General features: G+C 44.7%; 1 protein-coding gene across 3 annotated transcripts in view; it reads right to left on the reverse strand.

Moving 5' to 3' along the window:
• Nucleotides 1-24,159, reverse strand: part of ERG (ETS transcription factor ERG) — a 175,755-nt gene extending 151,596 nt beyond the window's left edge. Inside the window, exons 1-2 of one of the 3 annotated variants that reach the window (XM_064475986.1) lie at nucleotides 24,080-24,159; nucleotides 15,929-16,016 (exon numbers count right to left, since the gene is read on the reverse strand). In XM_064475986.1, coding sequence (XP_064332056.1) covers nucleotides 15,929-15,967 — 39 coding nt within the window. In that variant the 5' untranslated portion in view covers nucleotides 15,968-16,016; nucleotides 24,080-24,159. The remainder of the gene's footprint in view (nucleotides 1-15,928; nucleotides 16,017-24,079) is intronic. The other 2 variants (XM_031459501.2, XM_064475981.1) reach the window with 2 other exon arrangements.
• Nucleotides 24,160-27,230: the final 3,071 nt, after the last annotated feature.

The raw sequence follows: 27,230 nt of genomic DNA on the forward strand, positions 1-27,230 counted from the left end.
CTCTTAGCGGGTGGGGAGGAGCAGCGATGAGAAAAGTAAGGTTTCCGCACACGTTCCTGAGTCCAGCTCATTCGGTCAAATGGCCACATACCTGAGTGCTGGCACTCTAGTAAGTGAGGAGGACTGGCTGCAAAAATCACAGTGCTAACATTTAAATTTCCTTTTAAGAAAGAGTGAATCACAATCCCTCCCCTCAGGTCCTGTGAGGCGTCCTCTTTTTCCAAAGGCATCCAAGAGCTTCTAGTCCAAAGGCTAAGGTTACTGCAAGTGTGCTTCAAACAAGAAGTCATTTTCCAACACTTTCCAAATTCTCAAATGGTAAATAGTGAAGGCATGGAAATACAAGGTAGATCAGTGTTCACCGTCGCCACAGCAGCCCTCCAGTCTGGAGCAGCTCTTCCTGGGGAGCCTTATTTCCATCATGTGTTAGTAAAGAACGTGGCTTTAGGGAAGCCAAGAGTAAGACATGAAGAAACCTCCCAGATATACTTACCACACACAGAGGTGACAAAAATTACACTACACGCGGACATAGAAAACAAACTACAATTACCAAAGGGGAAAGGGCAGGGGAGGGATAAACTAGGAGTTTGGGATTAACAGATAACACATTACTATGTGTAAAACAGATAAACAACAAGGGCCTACTGTATAGCACAGGGAACTCTATTCGATGTCTTGTAATAACGTATAATGGAAAAGAATCTGAAAAGAAAAAATGTATATGTATGTATATTTATAACTGAATTGCTTTGCTGTCCACCCGAAACTAACACTGTAAATCAACTACATTTCAATAAAAAAAATTAACTTTAAAAATTACACTGCAAAATGGGGGGGGGGGGGAGGGAATGATTCCAATGAATAAACCAAAAACATTAAGGCACATTTAATAGAAACAAAGTCGTAATGGTGATATTTGTAAACAGTTAACCATCAACACAGAGGAAGGTGGAAAAGGTGCAAGGTCCTTTATCATGATGGAGAGAAACACAGAAAATAATGCCAAAATTATGGACTGGATAATCAGAATGTACAGAAAATATCAGAGAGCCAAGAAAGAGAAGAGAGGTCAAGATTCAGTCTCCTCTGGGGACACAGCGCAAATAGAGTGAGTGCCACAGGGAGGAGGGGAGTGAGAAGTGCCCCGCAGTGGAGAGGAAGCCCCCCAGCGCTGACGCCCCCGCGCCTGCTGGAGAAAGTCTGGAAGGAGCCTGGTATGGAGACGCCAGCAGTAGAACAAGGAAACCCATGTGAGTATCCACCCCCATTTTTTTTTTTCTGGTCCACAAATTCCCCAGTCTAGTAGAAGCAAAAGGTTGGAGCAGGAACACGAGTAGAGCTGCCTCCTGGTTACCGCACATGAGGGGACCTTTCTGTGTTCTAGCACGGTACTTGGTACAAAATCAATTTCCTCCCCTTGAATCTGATTTTGAAACAGAGCAGGGTCCCTCGTACAGATCCTTTCCATGTCCTCCATTTCTTGTTAGTAGGACATAGGCTTCCTTCAGCCTCCTTGACCTTCCCTGAGTTCCAAAGGGCAGCTTCACCAGGGAAGGAAGGGAACGCAGAGGGAGGAGCAGTCAGGAAACAACAGTGCAGCCTTGGGCAGGGTCCTGGTTCCTCCTCAAGGAACATACCTAACTGTATCTCTGAGATCTTCTGTGGGAACTAAGGCCCCCACTCATGTGGAGGATGGTAACTTCAGGCTGAGCACAAGGCTCCTGGAGCACAGCCCTGTTATCTCCCCACCAGCCAATCAGAAGAAACACACCTGGCTGCCCCCACCCCAAATTTTGCCTGTAAAAACTTTTCCCCAAAAACTGTCAGGAAGTTTGGGCTTTTTGAGCACAAGCCACCCGTTCTCCTAGTTTGGCCCTGCAATAAACCTTTCTCTGCTCCAAACTCCAACATTCTGGTTTGTTTGGCCTCATTGGCTCAGGAATTTTTGTTTGGTAACGATTTCATTTCAAGCACTGAGGATCACAGTGGTGCAACCCAGGCCCCAGGCAGCATTAGAATAAAGCCTGAATCCTGATCTCCAGTGCGTGGGGGGGCGAAGGTTGATGTAATGACCACCATGATTCGGGTGTTCAGACTTGGGATCTGAGGAACCAATCAAAGACTTAACCAAAAGCCCTAAGAGAAATTTAATGTCCACCCTGAACTGTAACAAAAGACAGATAATACAACAAATAGAGCAAAAATTTGTCTATCCGGAGGTCTAAACCCAAAAACATCCAAACAACAGAATTAGTAGTCTTAAAAGGATTTTTTTAATAATCACCTATTATTTTTAAGCGTTCCAACTTTCCATCAGGGTGGCCATTGATAATGGTGGAGCTTCCCAGCAGTGAAGTGCCCCAGCCCAGGCACCAAGGACAAGAGGCTATTTATTCCATGTTGTGAACATCACGTAGGTTTTGTGAACAAAGGGCATTTCTACTCAGCAGAAGATAATCCTGCAAAGGGTAAATCTGCACCCCCCCCCCCAAAGAAAGGATGGAGTAACAATGTAAACAAATGCTGACCCTGCAAGGTTTCTCACAGGGGCTGCCTACTGCCTGTTCTTGCTTCTGCAGATGCTCCTGGCAGCCCAGGAAGAACCCAGGATTCACCTTCAACAGCCTCCAGCTGCTCGCAGCCCCTCTGCCTCATCTCAGTCCCTGGAGCCAATGACAGACCACAGCGGAGGTGGGGGCTGAGAGCCTGGCCATTTCTGCCCATCACTGGACCACTCCAAAGGCAATGTCTGCTCCAGAGCTCCCAGTGGGCTGGTCAAACTGTCCAGTCTGCACCCCGGCTGAGGCCATCTCTGCCGAATCCTGCTTCATCCTCTTTTTCTCCTTCTCCGGAGCGCCCCTCCCCTTCAAGTAAACTTCACGCCTTCCTCATTCCATCCTAACATCTGCTCCCCAGGGGACCCAACTAACACCATGCTCCTAAAACCAACACCAGGGAAGAGTGACTCCCCACGCCCCAACACGAAGATCAACTTTCAAGAAATTAAAATTTCATCAATTCCCACTACTCATGTTATTTGGCCACTTCAAAGGAAATGAACAAGCATCGTAAATTTTAACTCTCAGTGCATGAATGGATGATTGAAATGTTATTGTAATTATGATACAAAATAATTAGTATCGTATGTAACATGTGACTTTTACATTTTCAGGTAAATTGAAATACTTTCATTTGATGCAAAAATAATCGTGGATACTTGAAAAAATCCTTCACTTTATTTATATCATATCAATCAAAAGGTTTTCTCAGACTTAGACATTATAATACTGTAAAATGTGTTTAAAAGAAAAAACCTGAGAGGGCACTATGCTAAGTGAAATAAATCACATAGAGAAAGACAAATACTGTATGATTTCACTTAAATGTGGAATCTCAAAAAAGCCAAAGTCATAGGAACCCAGAGCAGCGGTGGCTGCCAGGGGCTGGAGGTGAGGGAAACGTGGAGCTGTTGGTCAAAGGGTCCAAAGGTCCAGTTATAAGACGAATACGTTCTGGGATCTAATGGACAGCATGATCACTATAGTTAGCAACACCGTACTGTGTACTCAAAGTTCCTAAGAGAGTAGGTCTTCAATGTTCTCACCACAAAGGGGAAAAAAAAGAATTTTGTGCAGGGATGGAGATACTAACTAGCTCTATTAATCACTTTGCAACATACATGTAGCAAATCACCACGCAGTGCACCTTAAACTTGGCACAAAGTTAAATACCAATTATATCTAAATAAAGCTGCGGAAAATGACAAAAATACAAAAACAACTTGTGTCACTTTCTCTTATTCACAGCCACACTTCTTCATCAGGCATGCCTTATGTCACCGAAGGTGTTTTGCTTTGTCTTTATTGATTACTAATCCATTTTATTTGAACCGTGCTAAGATCAAAATCACTTTGCAAAAATGACTGTAAACCTGAGAAAGCAGAAGCACCAGAGCCCTGCCTTACTTTGTGTTTTCTTTAAATTGAAGTATAGTTGATCTACAGTATTGCGTTAGTTTCAAGTGTCCAGCAAAGTAATTCAGTTACATATGTATATTCAGATTCTTTTTCATTATAAGTTATTACGAGATATTGAATATAGTTCCCTGTGCTATAAAGTAAATCCTTGGTGTTTCTTTAATTTCACTTTTAAGGAATAAAGTAACAGGTCTTTTTAAGTCCTATTATTGAATATACGTGAATTTTCCATTCCTAAAGACGAAGGAGTAAGAGCAGCAGCATATTGTTTAAATTATTCAGAAGATAAAAATATCTTCCCTCTTTGGGTCTGTTTTCTTTCTTGATGCCTTTGTTCACAGCTAATATTGCCTATTTTATGTATAATTCTTCCAGGACAGCTTTCCCTGAAGGTCAAATTGGAAACTCACCCATCATCTCTAGTCTCACCTGCAGGCTTCAGACCCCTTTTGTAACGTGTCATGAAATAGGCAAATTTACGTAACCTTTTTTTCAAATAATCATGGTAGTAAGAGTTTGAATTGCGGGCTTTTTCAAGCAACATTAAATCATGAAAATTTGACTTACTTTTGACTGTTACCTTAGGCGCACACTTTTCAGTTCTGATGATAAAACTCAAACATAAAGACACTTTAAACTTGGATTTGAAAACAAAGGATACAAGAATCACATGGTTAGGGTTACATATTTCTGTCAGCCTCAAACTCAGTTGGCGTAATAATACCACTATCGTAAAATGTTATGGGGCTAATTTGGAGTCCATATAAATTGGTGTCATTGTTTATTTTTGGATATTGATAACAGCAGCATATTAGCGGTTAAGGTATAATGCAAATGAACGTACTTTCCAGAAACTCCACAAAGAGCCACTAGAAAATTAATAGCCGTGCTTCGGTTCAATTTGTTTACTTTTTAAAAGTGCATTTTCAGAAGTACCATGTACTCTCGATTAAGCAAAACACAACCAGGATTTTAATTTAACCCTGGGATTCGATCTTTAAAATTAAAAGAAAAAAAAATTCTCTGCTATTTACAGTCCCTGCTTTGGGATAAATCCCAACATCTGGATACCAGAATCAGAGCCACAAAATCCAGGGAGACACGTGTGCAATTTTATGCCTGCAAACCCACTGCTTTTTAGGGTAAAACGACAAGGGAGGTGCTTTCTTCCTCACTTCTTACTTCACGAAAACTTGAGGGGTGTTTTCCAAATGTACCTGGAGTAAGAAACCATATTGTATAACCAGGCCGGCGTCTGCACCTACACATATGTAACTAACACGGAAGATTTCCGAAAGAATGCTTTTCCTCCCCATATGCCTCACGCCTTGATAGTTTCCACTCTCCCGTTCCATCCCATTGCCTTTTGTTAAGACTGGCCCTGACCCACTTCCTCCCACAACTGGCTCGTGACCTGTAGTTTGAGAACCAGGGCTCAGAGCCTCGCTGTAGAAGGCTGGTCCCCGGAAGTGCAGCACCTCAAGGCCCCCCGGGGGCCCCAGGTGACGCCCGTGCACAGTCAGGTCTGAGAAGCCTGATTCAGATATCAAGCTGCAGAATGAACTGGACTGAGACCAAGAACGTGCCTCGAAACAAGCTTTGTTCAAAGCAGCCCTGTCTTGCCACTGACTTCATGAGGCCACGCGTTTTCCAGCGGGATAGTTAGGTGCAAATGAAAACTCATTTTCAGTTTCATCAACTGCATCCAGGGGGGTTTGCATCGCCAGCACCTGGGATCCCTGGGCCTCCGGGGCCGGAGCGCTTGGGGTGCTGGGTTTCCTTCAATAGATCTGTGAGCATACAAATGTGTGTGTGTGCATGTGAGTGTGTGCCTGCACACTTATTTTCGGGGGGAAATCTGTGACATTCACCAAATTTTTAAAGAGTTCTAAGATTCAAAAAAGTTAACATGAGCTAACAAGCTATGAAAAGACATAGAGGAAGCTTGAATGCATACCAGTAAAGTGAAAAAAAGCCAACTGAAAAAGGCTTGATGCTGTACGATTCCAACTATAGGACATTCTGGAAACCACAAAACTATGGAGACAGTAGAAAGATCAGTGGTTTCCAGGGGCAGGGTGGGGGCGGGGGGAGAGGAGGAATGGGTGAGCAGAGCACAGAGGATTTTTAGGGCACTGAAACTACTCTTCATGGTACTTAATGGTAGAAACATGTTATTGCACTGTTTTCCAAGTCCACAGAATGGACAAGATTCTATGTTCACATCAGCGTTCCCACCACCAAGAGGGACCTGATGTAAGCTGTGGACTCTGGGTAATGATGATGAGTCAGTGCAGGTTTACCAACTGTTGACAAATGGACCGCAAGAGTGGGAGAGACTGACAGTGGGAGGGGCTGTGGGCGTGTGCGGCGAGAGGGCATATGGGAAACCTCTGTACTTTTGCACAATTTTGCTGTGCAACTAAAACCGTTCTAAAAAATAAAAACTTTAATTATATATACAAAACTATATACAGAAAAGTTAAGACACACTGCCCTTGAGAACACATTCTCTAGTCTGCAAATTGGCTGTGTGGTTATAACCACACCTACAAAGAGGAAGAATGAAGGGTAAAAAGTTGGCAAACACTGAACTGGGCCATTATGTCCCAGAACAGAACAAAGGCCCTGTGTGGCTCTTGCTTCCTTGGGGCCCCTGCTTATTTAATTCAAGCAGCACCTGTATGTTAAGCATCTCCCAGGCATGAGGTACCATAAGAGACACAAAGCTGAGTATGTGATCACCGGAAGTAATGTATAATCTAGCAAGCAGATAAAACAGGCACTGACAAATGACAAGGACCCAATGTCAAGACTGGGAGGACAGAAAAATAAAAGCAAGGGGCCAGCAGAGCATGGAGGAGGAGAGTCAGTTCCCTGGCGAGTGGGCACCCAGAGGAAGGGTAGAAACACTGAGACAGGGACCCCCGCTGTCTCCAACCATGATCTCATCCGGTTGGTCTGCCCCACGTTGATTGGTGTGCCCAGGCTAGTTGTTGAACATTTTGCTTATCTACCCTCCAGGGGGAACGAGCAGAAAACACTGCTGCCAAGTTAGGATGGGTTCATTCTGCACAGAACGCAGAACTCCCCATGCAAGGGGATCTGCACTGCTGTGCGCTTTCTGTGGACACTGAACGACTTTCTTGGTGGCTTTTAAAATAAATATATTTTATTTTATTTCTGTTAAACAAGAGATACAGAACACCAGGAAATACACAAAAGAGCAAGAAAAATAGGAATGTTCTAAGTTTAAAAGCTAGGGAAAGACAGCAAAGAAAAATATCAATAGGTGCAAGCAGATAAAAACATTTATCTTCTGAGGGTAAAATTTAACAGGCAGAATAAACATCAAAACCAATCAGGGATAAAAAAATTGTGATACACACACACACACACACACACACACACAATGGAATACTACTCAGTCATAAAAAAGAATGAAATAAATGCCATTTGCAGCAACATGGATAGACCTAGAGATTGTTATTCTAAGTAAAGTTAAATCAGAAAGAAAAATAAAAATATCATATGTTATCATTTATACGTGGAATCTAAAAAAATGATACAAATGAACTTATTTATGAAACAGAAACAGACTCACAGACATAGAAAACAAACTCATAGTTATAAGGGGGAAGCAGGTGGGAAGGGATAAATTGGGAATTTGGGATTGCAGATACACACTACTATATAAAATAAACAACCAGACCCTACGGTACAGCACAGGGTACTATATTTAATATCTTGTAATAACCTATAATGAAAAAGAATATACATATATAACTGAATTCACTATGCTGTACACCAGAAACTAACACAACATTGTAAACTGACTATACTTCAATAAATTAAAAATATATATACCTCTTAAATGAAAAAAAAATATGACATCGCTCAGGGTTAATATCATTAAAATAAAATGTATACAAGATTTTGAGCACTAAACCTTCTAAATCCTAAGTGGAAAGAGCTGCCTTGCACAAGCTATCTGCACTTATCTATTCTCCCTTTTGGACTGGAAGACACGCCAATATGGCTTTTGTCCACTTCATGCAAATCACTCTTCCCAAGGTCACCAATGACTCCCATGTTGCCAAGGGTGGTGGTCTTCCTCTCCGCGCACCTGGCACCCTCTCTGTTCCTCCACCCACCAGCTCCTCCTCTCAGCCCTCTGCAGGTCCAATCACAGAGCCCAGGAAATGTGCTGGCCTTTTGAAACCCAAGTCCAAATAATGTTCTCCAAACCCTTACACGTGTGACTAGGATATTCAGAGCTGTGCTGCAGAATCATGCAGCCTCCAGTGTAGACAGGAAAAAAAAAAAATCAGCTGCTTTGAGATTTACCATAAGGTGAGGTTAATACTTAGTAATTATTCATCATCTAAGCAAGCGCCACAGAAACACCTCAGGGGTTTGTTAACATGCAGTTCTCTGAGTCCAACCCGAATCTCCTGGAGAAGCAGCTTTGGAGGAGAGCCCAGGAATCTGCATTTTGATTCGATCTCCGGGATACCTTTAGAGAACCACCTCTGGAGGAAACAGCCCCAGAGGGGCTCTAGGTCAAGCACAAACGACTCCTCACCATTCTCCAGGGACATGATCTCAACCTCCTCCAACCCCCGTTTACACCTTCTGGTAAAGCTGGTGCCCTCCCTGAATGCGAGTGTCACTGAATCCTAACAAGGAGTTGCCAGTTTGTGGGGAGCACACCATTAGGCCCCGCTGCATGCACCCTGAGCACAATCCCCAGCAGGTGACCGAGCTCAGTCCCCAGGGACGCAGGAAGCCAGGAGGGAGGGACAGAAAGCACAGCCCTCCTCCAGCAAACCTCACCTAAGAGGCCTGCAGGCAAGACGGTCAGATGTTAGATGGCTCCACAATTTTACCTTATCAAATATCTTGATATTTTAAAATTATCTTCTGCTTATAAAACTAATATGCATTGGTGGGAATTATAGCAAATTTGCTCATCTGTGTTTAATTAAATGCCACCATCCTACAGAAAAATGAAAGTGCAAAAAATCAACTTGCAGCTGTAAACAGCCAGAGCCGCCAGGCTGGTGGGGATGTGCTAACCCCACTGGAATCTGATCAAAGCTGATTTATTGAGGAAAAAACAGGCAGTGTATCAAGCAGGCTTACATCATCTTCACAGCACACAGATCGGGGAGGAAAACTCTGGCCTCTGTTGAGCATATCCTCTAAAGGATAAACTTTCCACCTTCCTAGGAAGCAGAATCATTGTAAATCAGGTTTGCAAATATGTGCAAAATACTTAAAACTCAATAGGTCCTTTGTCACTCAGGTAGGAGCGCGGCAGTGAGATCCACCTTCTCCATGGGGATGGGGTAAGTCACCGCCTGCCACAGAAGCCGCCGAACTCAGTACTCGGGAAGCAGATCACGGACTTTCGCATCTGCTTCGTGTTACTTTGAAAGCACCCTGCTCATCTGCTGGGTTCTCAGGCTTCCCAGTGACCTCGTGTTTAATGCCGGCTACTTCTGAAATCTCTTTCAGACCCTTCCTTCTATGAAACACAAACAGAGTTTAAGTTTAGAATCTTTTATAGTCAGTAATATTTAGCATTACTTCCAGAGAGGCAACCACGGAACCACGTGGGAAAGAAGTCATTTCAGCAGTTCAGTTCTCGGCAAATACTGACCCTATTATCTTTCCAGTTCTTTCCAGAATATTCCCTCTTCTTCCTTCTCCCCTTCTACTGCTATTGTCAAAATATGCTCATATAGAATATTACATATTAATAATATAGTGGTATATTATACAATTGCTTTAGTTTTTAATAATATAACATATTGCTGTATTATTAACATTAATAATATATTAATTATAATGTGTTTTATATATAAATGTTAATAATATATTATTGGTAACACATATTAATAGTACAAGAATATTATATAATTACTATAACATATAAATGATAGCAATATGTAATATATGGCATTATGCATTATAATATATAATTATCATGATATTAATGACATTACAATATATGAATAATAATATGTAATGTGATAATAAGTGTTTAATAAGTGCTTTAAAAGCATTAACTCTAATTTAACCCCCATGATTCTATGAGGCAGGTGCACTATTTACCCAATCTTACAGCTGAGGCAACTGATAAGAAATGGAGCCAAGCATCAAACCTAGACCATCTGGCCCCAAGACACTCATAAAAATGAGCAAAAGATATAAAAGTAAAAGGGAAAAAGAACAGGATGGAGGGGATCATAATTAGAAACAAATCTGGAGTAAGGCAGTTTTTCAGTCCTTCTCCACATGTGGAAGCAACTAGAATCCAGAACAGAGAAACTGTTTACCCCGTGGTCCAGTATCTGTGACCGAACCTCATACAAAACCTTGGGGGGCAAGAGCTGGACATCAGCTAGAAGTGGACACCAGAATGGAACCGGGCTTCCTCCCCTGGAGGACAGGGGGTCACTGTCAGTGCAGTGACAAACTCCAGCCATTTCTAGCTGCAGTGGCAGGAGAGCTGGACCTGGGAGCCATCAGGCCAGCAGAGCACATTGCATGCTCCACCTAGAATAACCAGCAAGGTGTGACACCCACAGGAGGACCCTGGGGGCCGCCAGGCTTTCTCCAGAAAGAAGTAATGCTGGCTGAGCACAGGGCTGTGAGAGGGACGAGGTAGGGTGGACGAGCTAGGGGGTGGGGGAGACCCTGGGCCATGCTGTGTCCAAAACATGTGTTTGGGAGCATGTGACCTGTGCCCTGGATTTCAGGTGCTGTGTCTTTATGGTCTCTTATTCCCACATCCACATTCCCAACACCTTGTGAGTATGTGGAAGGCTTTGATAAATGTTTGATGAATGAATGAATGAATGAATGAACAAATGAGTCAGAGACATGTTCCTTGTTGCAAAAGGGTACAGTGGAGCCATTCACAGAGCTAAAGGCAGGTGAGCATACTCAACTTAGAAATGACTAGAGCTGCTGCCTGGACATCACCTGATCAGAGCTGGATCCCGCCCACCTTAGCAGCTAGACCAGCACTGGGCCAAGTGACCGCTAACATTAACGATTTGCTGCGGTGCAGAATAGTGTACAATTAGAAGGCATCTCCCCAAATGCAATTCTACCCTGAGCCTCCCAGTGCGATCTTCCCTTTCTCTTCTTTCAGTATCTTAAGTTCTTTATTGCTCCTTACACAATAGGATAGGTAATACCATGCCATTTAAAGAATAAGAAGCAAACATTCTTGCACGTACCTGTCAGCCCACAACCGGCAATACCAAGACCTCAGAAGCCTCCTGAGCCCCCACGAAAGCTCTCCCCTCTCCCACAAAGCAATTCCTATTCTGAATTATATACATATTGTGCCTTTGTTCTTCTTTTTGCCTCATATGTGTGTGTCGCTGAACAACATATGTTCTTTTGTTGTGCTTCCTTTTGATCTTTATATGCAGAATCATACTCTGTTTATTCTTCTGTGACTTTTTTTTTCACTCAACCTTGAGAATCATCCACATTGATGCACAGACACAGGTAGACGCTGGTAGTTTATTTTTCACTGCTGTATAGTTCTCCATTGAGGGACTAGACCATAATTAATTTAGACATTCTCAGTGGGCATATGGGTTTCTCTAGTTTTTTGCTTGTGCATATTTCCTGGTGCCCATTTGCAGTAGGGATGGAGCTACTGGAGCCCAGGGTGGGCCCATCATTCAGTAGGCAATGCCAAATGGGTACCAAAGCACAACTGGCATTGTACCAACTTAACAGTCCCATCAGTGTGTAGGAGAGGACCTTCTGTGCCACATCCAAACCTCCATGCTAGGTACTGCCATTATCTCTATTATTATCATTATTATTATTATTTCCCTTATCCCCTAATCACCTCTCAAAGCAACCAGCCAGCCTGCCCCACATATGTACTCATCCCCTCTGATGTGGTCATGATATGTTTCAGATGTGTACATACCCATGAAATGTACACAATGCTGTGTGAGAAGTAATTTCCTAACAGCATGCATTTCCTGTATGTAAATAGTACTGTGCCAGACAGCTCATTCTGGTGTTTCTGGTTGTTCACTTGTTTTTTTTTAACTCAAGTATAGTTGATTTACAGTGTTGTGTTAGTTTCTGGTGTACAGCATAGTGATTCAGTTATACATATATATATATATATATATATATATATATATATATATATATATATATATATATATATTCCTTTTTCATGTTCGTCTTCATTGTAAGTTATTACAAGTTACTGAATATAGTTCCCTGTGCTGTACATACACAGTAGGACCTGGTTGCTTCTCTGTTTTGTATATAGTAGTTTGTATCTGCTCATCCCAAACTCCTGAGCACCTTCTGTTTTAGATTTTCTTTCACTCAATTCAATATTTTTTAAGACATGCTGACAGCGCTCCGTATGTATTAGAGACAGGACAATACTGCACCTTTGAGATGGATCTGTTACTCTCATTTTACAGACCACAAGCACTCACCAGAGCTAAGCACTCAGCAGGGGCTGGGTGTATTACCTATAATAACTCACTGAATCCTCATGCTGACCCCAGGAAGCAGGCGCTTTCAATTCAGACAAGAGGAAACCCAAGCAGAGAGACAGAGGACCTGGTACAAGATCCCCGAGTTAGTAAATGATAGAGCAGAATTCAAATCGAGTCCTCGGACGTCAGCACCCTCGCTCTTATCCACAGCATGAACCTAGCTAAGAGCAAGCGGCTCAGAGATTTGGGAACTAGCCTCCCTAAGCCACACAGCTGCTGATCCACGGGGTGGAACTAAAATTCAGACTGTTCCCCTCTCAGTCCTCGCCTGGGCAGTTCCGACACATGTAGCTGGTGAACTGGCAAAGGGAACTACTACAAAATGTGCTCATCGGGCAAAATGCACAAGATGTCACAACTCTTTAAGGCTGGAAACTTGACTCATCTGCTCACCCTCTTCATCTGGACAATGTGAGACCATGAAGCTATCAAAGTGGACCTCTTACGAGGAAATGCAATGACGCAAGTTGAGAATGAGAATTCATGACCAAAATCCTTGTCAAATCCTAATAAAACGGATTTGCTAGTCTTTTTTCCCTTCTCAGGAGACGAGTCTGGGTCCACCTCTGGTGGTGAAAGGCACTACCCCTCAGCGGAGCAGAGGCACGGTCACATGCCCTGAGCAGCTAAGAGCACAGTCGTGGGACACTTACCATAATTTCTACTATAAGAAAGTGCTTGGAAGGGCCAGCAAAGACAGACAAGTCAAAATGTGCTTAATGACTTACTATTACCACCAACAGAGAATAAGCTAAAAAATGTTTTTAAGGTTCTATTCATTTTCTTTGTAAATCAATTGCCACAACTGCTATATTATTTAAATCAAAAATATCATTGTATTTCATATTTACCATCCTTCCTTTTTAAAGCTCTACCTATAAAAGTCACTTGTTCTAGCAGAAAAGAACTATGGGAAATTATGCAGAATACACTTTTTAAATACAAAAGGAACATATCTTTCGTCCAGATCGGTCTATGGACAAATGTCAGGGATGCTAAACTCTTTATGGTGATCTCCCTGCACACCTGCGATGGGGAGCCACTTCTGTGGCGAATTCAAATCCTTTCCAGATGAGAAAAACATTTCTGTAGCAACGAGCCAAAGACAAACTCTTCCATTATCTACATTAACATGTCAAGTGGGACCAGTCCTGTGTCATTTGTAAGAACTTCCTCTCCCAGAAGTAAAAGCTGCATTCCTCAGCCCAGAACCAGAAACCTCTCAGCACAGAAAATCTACTGAAGAAATTCCCCAAATCGGGGCTTTTAAGGGAATGGTGAAAGGCAATCTATTTTTGCTGACTTCCCTGTCAAGGACACCAGTTTCATACATGGGAAAAAAACGAAGTCCAGGAAGAATTATGCAAATTCAAGTAGGTGGGGCTTGATAGATGTACAAAGGAAACAAATGTCTTTACTAGAATTCTCTCTACCTCTAAGTCAACATCAGCTATTGGCACCTGCAACTCTAAACTGGCAGTTCATCTCCAAGAGACACAGAAGCAATCTGAGTCTAGATTTGTTTTGAAGAAACTCTCAGGGTCACACTTCTCAAAATTATCCTTCGCTTCTATTTCTGTCAACTGATATGAGGACAATCAGATAAATCAGATTTGAAAACATAGCTCACTCCTGAGATCAAATACAGGACGTTTGCACTAAACACATTTTCGGGACTACGTTTCTCAGCTTTGCCTGGCTGTTTGCACTTAATGAATTAACTTTTAAAAATCTTTGATAATTTCTTGCTGACTTGATCTTATCCTTCTGGTTGGTTAGGAACAAAATTCCAGTCAAAGCGGATTTCAGTTGTCGCCACTCAGACTCTGAGGAACAGAAGATACTTCTTGTATCACCTTCCCTCCCCGACAGCTTTTATTTACATCCTGCTGCTTCAAGGTCAACAAAGACTAAAAGGAGAACGCCCCTTCCCCCCATCTGTGTGCCCACAGACACACTTACAAACGTGTCCCAGATAGTTCTGAAGAACCCTTATCACAGCCACAGGACGTCCCACTTGCATTTTTGTAGACATGACTACCAAGCCCCAATAAACCATCACACAGAAATCAAACGATGGTGTCCCCAGAGGCTCGCCTCTCTCTGTCCCTGGATGAAATTCAGAACCCTCCACGGCCCTGGGACTCCCTGTATTTCTGACACTGCAGGAGCTCCCACGAATTTTAAAGGATGCATTAAACTCATTACATCTAATGACATTTTCAAAGCAATTAAATATATATGAATATGAGCTGCATGTGGTACTTAACACTTACCAAATATACTGCTTTTAAAATGTGTGAGTGTGAGTGTGTGTGTGAGTGTGTGTGTGTGAGTGTGAGTGTAAGTGTGTGTGTGTGATTTCGGAGGGCATTTTATGTTCTAGTCCCCCCGCAAAAAGGTAAACTTCTCAATACCATAAACTTTCCTCTCCTTTAATAAGCCACTTCTCATTTTCAATAAATGTTTTAGGTAAAGCATATAAATTAGGGAAACCTCCCAGGCCATGTGGGGAAATGAATTAATACAGGGAAAGTCAAACACTGGCAGTGGAGTGAGTCAGCTGGACCAGCGTGGACGGCGGAGCCAATCAGGACAGGTGCAGACAGCCCGTCTGGATTACGCAGCCCAAGCCCCAACTTCTTTTGCAACTTTTATTTGGGTCAAGTATCCGAAAACCATCACTTCATTTCCTCCTGGTGGCTGTGACCACATGGACGTATAGTACTGAGGGGCTTCCCTGCGGGCAGGAGCTCCTTGGCAGGAGCCCCACTTCCCCATTCTCTCACATCCAGAGCGCCCCGCCCGCTGGGAAGGGCTGTCACTGAGCAGGTGTGAAGCGACAAGGCGCTGAAGTGTCGGCATGCCCCGATAAATTGATGGCGGAGCGTCAGAAACCCCAGCGCTCACCCTCCCGTCTCTTCCTAGGTCACCCAGGGAGCATGAAGGAGATGGAATTAGGACAGAAGTTGGAGACTTTGGATGTGGTTTTAGATGTAAACTTGGGGGTCAGTGATCTTTTGTCTGCAAAGACCCAGAGAGTCAATACTGTCAGCTTTGAGCCATGTGGTCTCTGTTGAGACGACTCAACTTGCCAGGACAGTGTGAAGGCAGCCCTAGACAGTATGTGATGAGACTGGGCGATGAAATCTAAATTTTGTATCATTTGCATGCCTTAGGAAACATTAGTCTTCCTTTGATTTTTTTTTCAATCAATGAAAAATATGAAGACCATCTTCTTAGCTCCAGGACTGTATAAAAACAGAACTGTACTGGCCCGCGGCTGTGGTTGGCTGAGCCCTGCATTCACCAAGAGCGAGGCAGGCATCTATGGAAATCAGTGCAGGGGGAAGCCAGGGGTAGCTTCCTGGCTGAGATGGAACCTACCTTGATATGAGCTGCTGGGTCCGGGACAGTCTGAATCATGTCCCTCAGGAGGCCAACTGAGTCAGCATCCGCTCAGAACCTGAGTCAGCTGGGAGACACAAAGGGGCAAGACAAACAGTAATAAACAACCACGTTTCTGTTTTGTTTTCCATTAGAACTGAACACAGCACACCCATGGTAAAATAATCCCGGGTTCCACATTTAAATGTTTGTCTTTAGGTATGCGTAGTAAATGAAGTGACTAGGAAACCCACTTCTCCCCTGTTGGGACTATCACTTACTTTTAGTCCCCCAAACCCTAATATGACAGGCCCCCCAAAATCCAAGTCAAATACAGTTCACACACATCATTTTACATGGGCAGCATCTTTGAGTGGTTGTTTAAAGGAAGAAACGAGACCCCCAAAATGAAACATTTTCTATTATATTGAGAGAATTGGACTTTTGAAGTTTCTATCGAAGCTAATGCCTTCTACACGTCTTTCAGCTTCATAATTAAGCTCTTAATAAAAAGCACAACTACTGTACACTGAGTGCTTAAGTGGCAGCCCCTGGGCTGAGGACACCATACGCATTTCTCATTTGACCCTGACTGCCACTCTGAGCGTTCTCAATCTCATTGTCCAGCTGGGGACATGGACACCCAGGGAGGTCACTCATTTGTCCAGGATCCACTGGTTAATAAGCAACAGAGACAGGATTCAAGTCAGACTGGCCTGACTCTAAGAAATTTTGGCTTGACATAATTAACAGGTTTTACCCAGTATTTTGAAGATATTTTAATTCATTTAAATTTAAACGTGCCCATACTCTAGGGATAAATACTTCATCCAATATATTCCTTAATTCAGATTCTAAACCAGTGTGTTCTGGTTCTTGTCTGTCTGCCCCACCCCATCTCCACCTCCCACCCCCACCCCCACCCTGCACTATCCCCACCAGGGCTGACCCCTGTCAGCTGCCTCAGCTGAGCTCCGGTTAGGTTTGATCAATGTGACACCATCTGGAGATCAGCGAGTGAGAGGAGAGGACAGGGCTATTTCTTCCCTACACCTTCCCTCCACCCATGGGAGGCTCCCTCCATGTTTGGCCACAATCTGGATTCCCTGGTGACCTCTCCCATCCTCGGGACCCACCCCCAGGGCTCCAGGCTCCAGTGACCACTCCCCAACCAGTCTTTGGTTCTCTGTAGATCTTAGCCATCAGTTGTTGTTTTCTGGCACTGAAAATACCTCTTCTAATTTATATTTTTTAAGGTACCATCACTTTTTCTCAATTAACTATTATTTTTTTGGTGTTTTCTGTTTCTTCTTCGTAAATCTAGCCCATGCCTCTTAGCAGGAGTAAACCGCAAGATAAAAATAAACATCTTCACTACAAGACTGCAGAGCAGACACAAAGGCTGACCCTCAGGTTTGTTACCGAACACCTGCTCCCAGGGATATGCTCGAGCACTCGCAGGCGTCCCAAGTACCTCTGTGTTCTGGGCTTTTCCACCCTCTTACGGTACAAACCCATCCACTTCCAAAGTAGACGGGCTTCTCAGGGGAGGCCTTCAGCTCCAGGTTTGCATGCTGGGGGCCTATCCCCAGAACAGCCCCATGGGGTCCGCCCAAGATCAGGGGAGCTTGGCTGGCCCAGACAATGGCAAACCTGGGACCTTAGACATTACTATAGTGAAATTTCTCAATTTTGGAAAGTGTGCAATTTTTCCCCCTAAGTCTAAAGCAAGTCCTTTGCGGGGATAATAGTCGTTAAAAATGCAAAAGGAATGAAACACTGTCTTGAAACTGCATTGAGTAGCTGTTGGAGGTAACCCGGCTTCTGGCGCACTGGTGAGAGGAGAGGCTGAGAGGAGGGGGCCTGGCCAAAGGTCTCCGGGAACCGGCTCCTCTGGTGGGGGGTGGAATCCTTCAACTCCCCCAAGACGGCCTACCCAGGAGAGCAGCAGTCACCTCAGGAAAACACCACTCTGCTCCTAGGGTCACCAGGCTCCATCCTTGAGCCTTCCTGACAAAAAAGAAGCCCCCCCTACCACCACTGCAGGACCCCACGCTCAGGAACAGACACTCTTCCCGTAGGCTTCAGCACCTCTCTGGGACAGCTCACCCTGCACAAGGCCCCCCTGCACACACGTGCCACGGCCTGTCCCCCGCACTCAAGCTCGTCCCCTCCCCTCAGACCCCAAGCCAACTTAATGGCAGCCCCTATCCTGAGAACGCCACAGAAGCCTCAGCCTAGGCCTTGAAAGAACCAGAAGCTTGCCCTCCCTGCCTCTGGGAACCCAGTCCCCTGTCCCAGCACAGCCACACGGCAGAGGCCCGTGCTGGGTGCCCGGCGGACACCAGCACCATGTGCCAGGCCTCCAAGGGAGCCATCCTGGACGTTCCAGAGGGGCTGTCTCTCCGATGACCACAGCCCCTGCCGATCTCAAAAGAAGCAGAACTGTCCAGCTGAGTCCGCTCAGCCCAAAGGGTTACAAGGAACAAATCAGTTGTTCTGTTAGGTTACTCGGCTGGGGACAGCTCATTCCACACACAGATAATCGAAATTCCGTGTGTTCCAGATACAGAGAGAAGACAGAGACCAAGCAGCTGATGTTTTACTGTCACACTGTGGTAGATTAAGTGATGGTCCAAGGTCTCCACTCCTCCCTGCGTCCACGCTTTTTGCCACGTGACTGTGGTTCCTCTCACTAAAGAGGCAGAGTCCGCTGCCCCAGACCTCATTCGGGGGCTGTCCACGGGACTCGCTGCATCCCACAGATCTCAGCAGAAGGACAGTGTGTCGGTTCCCAGCCGAAGCTTCCAGAGGCATCAAGTGCTTCCACTTGCAGCTTTCCACCCCCATGGGAACACGCCCAGGCTCACGTGCTGAGGATGAGAGGCACGCGGAGCAAAGCCCAGTCACCCAGTCTCCCCAGCCAGGACCACTCTAGATGGTCCATCTGAGGGACCAACAGATTCCAGGCATGGGAGGGAGACAGCAAAACCTAAAACTGTCCAGGCAAGGTCAACCTGAGACCGACCCACTGGCTCAAGAGCTAACAAATGTTTCTTGTTTTAGGGGAAATTTTTTCTGTCTTTTTTTTAATTGAAGTATAGTTGATTTACAATGTTGCATCAGTTTCTGATGTACAGCATAGTGACTCAGTTATACATATATATATGTATATTTTTATATTCTTTTTCATTATCTGTTACTACACATCATTGAATATAGTTCCTTGTGCTAAACAGGAGGGGACCTTGCTGTTCAAATGCTACTTGTTTTAAACTGCTGGGATTTGAGATATATTGTTACACAGCATTTCTGTGACAGTAAATCACTGATATACATTCCATGCTCTTAATAACCAGGTTACCAAGGTGCCCCTTGAAACTTTCCCAGCTAGAGAGATGAAAGGAGACTCCACCAGGGCTTTCAAAGGAAACCAACTTCATCCCAACCCACAAACAAACCATTTCCATCCATCTAAGAGACATGATCTCAAACCCCGTTCCCGCCCTCAGAATGAGTTTGGAAAAACTGAAGCGTAACTGAGAAACTTCTACCAGAGGACTCTGGGATTCTCAGAGCCCTTCCCAGGGGCAGCTGACTTCTCACTTCACATGGTGGGACCCTGCCAGCCTGCTGGGGATTCCAAATGCAATGAAATGGGTTCGACATTCAGGATATCCAAGGCCACAGAAACATCACAGAAGTTACCAAGGCCATTCAGTCTGTAACAAAGCAAGACATAAACTTAATAACGACTGTTTATGTCTCGCATCTTTTATGGGGAAGTTTGGGATATTTTCAATGCCTAAAGATGAAACTGCAGGGAAGCGCATGTATAGATTCCAGATGCAACACTGTCCCACCCCTCAAGGGATGGAGATGGGGAAACAGTTCACACAGACACCGAGAGCTCAGTTCTGGGAGCAGGCAGCCAGTGGCAGTGCCAAACGAGGGGTGAGGGGAATACTTAGACCAGGGAGAGAGCGGACTCACACGGAAAGCCAAGGAGGTGCCGCCAAGGAGTTTTGAAGATCAAGAGGCATGTGGGTTGGCAGGAAGGCAGGGAAGCAGGAACAAAAGTTCCTCCCAGCTCCCCCATCTCAGGGAGTCAGAGCATGTGACCCTAACCCACCGCCACCACCAGGATCACTGTCAACCCAAGGGATTCATCAGCCATTCAATGTGAATGGTGCTGCGAATCTCCAAACCAGACCCCCTAAAAAGCAACGCACCTAAATCTCAGGAGGATGGAAGCTCTACCATCCTTCCTGCTCCTCCTCCCTCCACAAATGCCCTCGACCGTCTCTGAGGGCATCTGGTGCCTGCTCTTTTTTGTCATTTGAGAGGTATTTTGTGGACTTTTGAAGAGCACTTCTAACTTACTTTTATGTTTCTAATGGTCATTTCTCAAATATTCAGTCGTTGATGAATGAATGACATGATGCTTTTATGTCACTGTGGGAGCTTTTTGCTTTCTATCTTACCTGCCCTTGAACCCTCGTAGAACTTGAATCCACGCTGTCTAAAAACCCTTTTCTTTCATATATATTTCTTGTGATAAATTCGTTTGGGAATGTATGCGTTTATGACTTTGCATTTCATGATCCAGTATTCCTTTATTATCGGGTAGTTTGAAAAATAAAATGCTCCCATCTTCATTCTTACTTTTTAAAAGCCCAATGGTTTACTAAACAGACACAAATACTTGATTTGGGATGCTTTAGCTATAATTGCACCAAGTGTGGACTGGTGCACAGGGCCAAGAGGAAAACAGTCCAAGAGGACTGTAATTAGGGAAGCAATGCTGCAAAATGGTCAAGAGTCGCCCTGAATATCTGCAGGGCTGGGGCCAGAACAGACATGGACACGCCCTTCCCCTCTTCTCTTCCCAACCCAGTTCTGTCCCCTTGGCGAGGCACTCCCCACCTTCTCCCAGTCATGCGGACACCCAGTCTATATGGCCATGTTCTGTTAAACAGCAACCTTGCTGGCCATCCTTCAGGCCTAGGGAAACACACACAGGACCTGCCCAAGGAGATGGGCTCCAGGAAAGAGGCACATGAAGACCCGGAAGATGATCAGGCCCGTCCAGGCAGGAGTTCTGGGCTCCCAGGCACCTCAGGGTCGGCGTGGGAGGGGAGGCGGCCAGGGGGCACTCCAAGAAGGCACAGCAGCTTCCCAGTAGAGGGGCAGAGTTGGATGGGGGTGGGGGCCAGACTGGGTTTTCCTCTTTTCCTCCTCGGAAACCTAGAAAAGGTCATGCTATCCTCCATGGCCTTTAGTGCCACATCTGTGAAATGGGGATAACGTTACTGTGGCATAAAAATCATATGTGGTCTTTGTTGCCAGTTCCCCGTGCAGAGCTCTTAAAACCCATGGAACTTCCTGAGTGATGAGGGTGACAGAAGCAGGTTTTGTTCTAACGGAGTGGCTCTTGGCGGACCCCCAGACAGCTTCAGCATGGACTCAGAAAGACCAAGCCTTGCCTGGAGCCTGGAACTTTCAGCCCCACCCCCTCCTTTGGGAGCTGGAGACTGAATTCATAATCAGTCTTGCATACATGATGAAATCCTCATAAAACCCCTAAAGGACAGGATTCAGAGAGCTTCCAAGTTGGTGAACACACCCACGTGCTGAGAGGGTGGTGCCCCCCAACTCCACAGAGATGGACGCTCCTGTGCTCAGGACCCTTCTACACCTCACCTTGTGAACTCCCATCTGTCTGTTCACCCATACCCTTTATGATAAACTGTAAGGACAGCATTTGCCTGAGTTCTGTGACTCCTTCTAGCCAATTACTGAATCCTGAAGGGGGTACTGGGGGAACCCTCCACTTTGTAGCCAAGTTGGACAGGAGTGTGGGTAACCTAGGGACCTGATACTTTCCATTGGCGTCTGGAGTAGGGGGCTGGGGTGGGGCAATCTTGTGGGATGGAGTCTTCAGCCTGCGGGGTCTGACGCGAACTCTGAATTGAATCAAATTGTAGGGTGCTCAGTTGGTGCTGGAGAGCTGGAAGACTGGTTGATGGTGTTGGAAGAGACACCACCTATTTGCCGTCAGGACGGGAAATCACCCTCAGTTACCACTTCCAAATTGATGTTTAGCGATTCACACAGGTGTGAACACAAGATCTGGCCAATAGCTCTTCCAACTGCTTAGGGCCCAAATAGAACCACTCTCTGGCTAACCTCCCCCGCCTACTCCATAAGGCCTTCGTGAAGATTAAACTGAATGTTGCCTCAGAAGCCTCTACCAGAGCAAGGCACTTGAAAACACTTATTAAGTGGTAAGCATTATGGACAGGAAAGCAACGTTTTTGATACTGCATAAAATCTTGCGATTTTGAGAAAAATAATTCTCAAGAAATAAACTGTTAATTTTTCCCTCTGCTCTTAATTTTCAAAACTGAATTTTTAACTTGAAGCTAACTGGTCATTAAGTGAAGACACTCCAGGCACGGTGGCTCTGTGTAAGCTCATCACAGTGGATCTGTTCATGGCTTGGGCTCATCATTAGGCACACTGGTTCTAGAAGAGTGGGTGTGAGGCGTGTCGGTCCGTCACCAGCAAAGCCTACCCTAAGGACTGCACAGGTCTGATTCTTCCCCAGGCAGCAGTCTCCCACATGGAGTGGGAGGAAGGGAGAGGCAAGGGAGACCCCCACCCCCCAGGACTCACGATTTAAGGAGGTGCTCCCTCCCGGGCTCCTGCAGGTGCACAATCAGCATATGAGAAGGAGAACCTCCTTAAATGTGGTGCCCCGCTTGGCTTACCCTAGTCCCAGCCCTGGTGCCTGCCCGCCCCACAAGTAAGCCAGACAGACCAGCAGGAGGCGGAGGTACAAGGAATCAAATGTACCTTTACATTTGTCTAAAAATAAGAGACTGAACTTCTGCAGTAGGACACAGCTTATCTTCTCCAACGAATACAAGTCGCTGGTGCATGGGCTGATCTACATCAATCACATGACCCTTCGTGTGTTAGAGTCTAAACTCCCCGTAGCTCAGAATGTGACTGTATTAGGAGACCACGTCTTCACAGAGGTGATCAGGGCAGGCCCTAATCCAATATGACGGGTGTCCCCATTTTTTTTTTTTTATAAAAAGGAACATTGTGACACGGAGACATAGGTAGAGGGAAGACCAAGTGAAGACCCAGGGGGAAGATGACCGTCCACAAGCCAAGGAGTGAGGTCCGGGGCAGATTCCCCCTCATGCCCTCGGAAGGAGCCAGCCCCACCCCAGCCCTGACCTCAGACATCCAGACTCCGGAGCTGGGAGAGAATAGATCTCTGTTGTCTAAGCCCAGTCTGGGGTACTTTGTTACAGCAGCCCTGCAAACTAATACACCTTTATTTTCCGTATTTTATGTGATGAAGATTCCAGGCCCTGACGGGGCGTGGCCTCAGGGACCACATTTGACTCCACAGTGTCTACTCACCTCTCCTGGCTTATTTTCAGCAGAGGAGAGACTCAAGTTCTGTGGCCACATGAGTGTTATGTGGGCCCCATTATCATTTCTTCCCACCCCTAGAATGCTTTTTTGAGGGAAGTCTGACAGTCTTGCAGAACTGTGGGGCATGTTTTGTAGACAAAATGCTGATATCCCCTACCTGTATTTATTTACTTTTTTTGCATTCATTATGCAGAGACTCACTCCCTGTGTGTGCCTCTCGAAATGAGGTTTTGACTGAAGTCAAATAAAATGACTATAACATAACTACAAGCCAAATCTTGTAACAGGACAGAAAAATATAATCATCATAAAAGCACAGATCTGTAGACACCGTCCTTGGCCCTTTGATTCTTTTGGAAGGAGCAGAAGAAAGTAGAAGGCGGTGGAAAAAGGAGTCATGATGGCTATAGTACTTAGAAAGCAGTGATTTTGAAATTCTATAGTGTTGAGGGCAGGAACTGGTAATACTGGGCAAGAGGCAACTTATTTGGGGCAGAGGGTGCTGGGCAGAGGGTGCTGGGCAGAGAATCAATGGAACCAATACAATCCCTCAAAGTACATCAAAGGTTCCAAGAAAAAGTCTTTGGAGGTTTGGGACCACAAATATCAAATATTAAAGATACAAAATACTCACATATTTATATTAAAAAAAATTCTGGACTAGGAGGGTGGGATTATCTGGGTTTTTTGCTTTACCTTTAATTGCCCTTGGCTTCCCCATCTTTTTTCTTTGTGAGTCATTTGTCTTGTTTTTTTTTTTTTTTGGTCAACACGGCTTTTCTTGGGTCTTCAAAGATCTTGAAATAACCTGAAAGAGAATTTAAATATATTAAACCTTGGTTTTTTCCAAATATTTAAACCAAGGATCAACTGTACATTTAGCAGCAAAACCTATCCCTTAAACATTATTTTTAAATAGCTTAAAAGGGGAATGAACTTAAAATCGGAATGAACTTAAAATCCTTCCCTTTAAAAAAAAAAAAGTGAGGGGGTGGGAGTCGTGGCAACATTTCTCTAAAGGAAGTGCAGCATTATGAAGCAAAAAGTAGGAATGAGATGAAGGCCAAGCCTGAACAAACGTACTGAAGCCCACATCTAATTTTGCAAAGAAAATATTTTGAAAATGTTTTCCTTCCCTTACAGCCCCCAGCTTTAGTAATAATAGTTTCTCCAGATCATTTATTTTAGCACATTTCTCTGGTCCAAACAAAAAGTAACGGGGTTTATTCAACATCCTGAGAACAGTAATTAGACAATTGTTTTAGCCCCAGGAAAGAAACAATTCTTTCAATTCATAGATGTTTCAAGGATCTGCATTTTTTAAGAGATTCGAGCACTACCATACCAAAAAAACAAAAATCTTTCTTAGAATATGCCAGTCAGTATAACTCTAAAATCCAATCACTTTTTTTGGAGATACAGGAATTTTTGTGCTCATGCAACTTTCCAAGTCAAATATCCAATCCCATAATATTTATTACACTTAACAGAATCCTCACAACATGACAAATTGCAAATGGCAACTTTTTCAGTTGAAAATATTTTCAAATTAGAAAATGCCTTAAGTATTGCATCAAAATCAATATTTGCAATGGGCAATATTATTTATAAATGGTTCCACAGGCCAGCTGAGCTCCCACTCCACCCAGGAGGCCCCCAGCCTCAAGGCCGTGGGCTTGCACTTCAAGGCATTTAATCCAAACTGCCCAACTGGTGGAGCAAAGGGTTTGGTAGGATATGGAAAACCCAAGTTCTTGGGAAAAAATTAGGGTACAACACCATATCTATAGTCTGATTCCAATATTGGAAAAAGAAAAAGAAAACAGATAAATGACAGACAAGAGGGAAGACAGAAGGAGAAGGAGGCAGACTCTGAGGAAGCACATGAACTCGCTACCAGAAGTGGTCGTTGAGTTTCCAGCATGAATTTCAAGGGTGTCTTACTTTCTTCTTTATAACTGTGGACGTTTTACAAATTTTCAGGACCAAGAATATTCACCTTGATAAATGATCGTATAATCCTAAACACAATTTCAAAGTGCATTCTTCACACTGATGTAGGATAACCAACCAGCCTCCTGGAGCCGTGGGAGCCTCCCATGCTCGGTGACAGGCCACTCAGCAGGGAAGGCAGGGACAGCAGTGAATTAGGTCCTGCTTTGCGTGGCTGCACAGATCTTGAGTTAATTAAGGTGCTGCCAAATTTCTTTTTCTCTAAATCCAAAAGCCCATATTGATTATTACTTGGTTAAATGCTCTCCATGGACAAGCGATTAAAACAATATTTAGTTTCCAATTGCTGCAAAGAGGATGAGGGCTAAAAAGCATGGCTGAAATTTCCTATGTTGTGTCATCCTATAGTACACATTTGTGCCAAAACCTCTCCTATGCCAAAAGAACGACTTGATTTATGATGGAATATTGTTGGATCTGACTTAAAGACCAGAGCAAAGCCCAGAGAAGATTCTATTAAGTATGTGCAATGGTATTTTTAAATTCGCATTATGGTGTTATTAATAGTTCATTTATTCAGGAGGTATTTATCTGACAATGTAAATTATCCATGACACAGCTGAGAAGCCACAAAGGATCCAAAAAAATGTCACAGAGTCTGGGGAGAGGGGAGTTTTGCCAGAGAAAGACACGCTACCAGCCGCATGAGGTAACAGCCAGCCCCATCAAAGCAAAAAAGTCAGAAAATTGTGCAAGAACTCCAAAAACACAGCCATTTGGGAACTTTGGTATGAGAGCAAACTGCTCAAGGCAGCCAAACAGCCCCTGGTCCTGCAGAAAGCAGAAATCGAGGAATGTGGGAGCCAACCCTGCCATGGTCAATTGCTATGAGCCCCATCCCCCCAGATTTGATGATCTAGGGAGCCCCATGTTCTGCGCAGAGAGAGGCAGAAGAACACATGTGACTGTGTTAGTTGGAAAATTCTCATTGCAAATGGTCAAAGCTAATAAACACGCGTGAGCACCTGAAGGGCAGGTTTCATTTGCAAAGCAGCCATGGTGCCCAGAGAGACCTGGACTCAGAGCCGGGTTGGTGCTGACCACCAGTGGCCAGTAGGCACTCTCACCCTCCATCTGCCCATCTGCAAATTGTGGGTAAAAGAGAGATGGTGCAAGTCCAATGAGACAGAGTTTGTGGCAGTGCCAAGTGGACACGCGCAAGGCGTTGTACGTTCAGGTATGTGAAACCTCCTCATTCCCCAAACCACCAGACAAGGAGCACTCCCTACACACAGATTTTCGCGGCCACCTTGTCTCAGCAACAGTGAACGTTTCATACGCGGACGTCAACTCCTGGAAAGATGGAAAACTAGATGTCCCGAAGAGCTGCCTTCTTGACAGAAAACACGGGGATCTTGAGTGAACAACAGCTGTTGTTGTTTGTGAGAAGGCTCTGTCCCACTCCTGACACCAGGAGCAGAGGGCAGCACGCACCCCACAGTCATGGTGAGCAGCCATGGAAGCGCCTGCTGGTCCGTTTACAGCCCCGCCCACATAGGTGACAAAGGCAGCAGACATACTGGCTGCCCCCTTTCCTGACAGAGGAAACCCAACATCGTTTGGGTGTGCAGCCCACCCACCTCCCAATATGCCCTGGGGAAGGCTGACCCTGCCCCAACTTCAGGGCTAAATTCTATCACTGCATCCTTTCCTCTTGCCACCAATTGATTAAAGGATGAGCATGTGACATAATTTGGGGCAACTCAACACTGGGGGAAGTGACTAGAAGACTTCTGGAGAAAGTCTCTTGGCTGACAAAGAAAGGTCATGTGATATTGTCCCGTCTGTGTGACACTCAGAACTGTGACAGCCATCTCAAGATCATGAGAGGAGG

The sequence above is a fragment of the Camelus dromedarius genome, chromosome 2 (assembly GCF_036321535.1).
Source record: "Camelus dromedarius isolate mCamDro1 chromosome 2, mCamDro1.pat, whole genome shotgun sequence".
In the NCBI taxonomy this organism is placed as follows: domain Eukaryota; kingdom Metazoa; phylum Chordata; class Mammalia; order Artiodactyla; family Camelidae; genus Camelus; species Camelus dromedarius.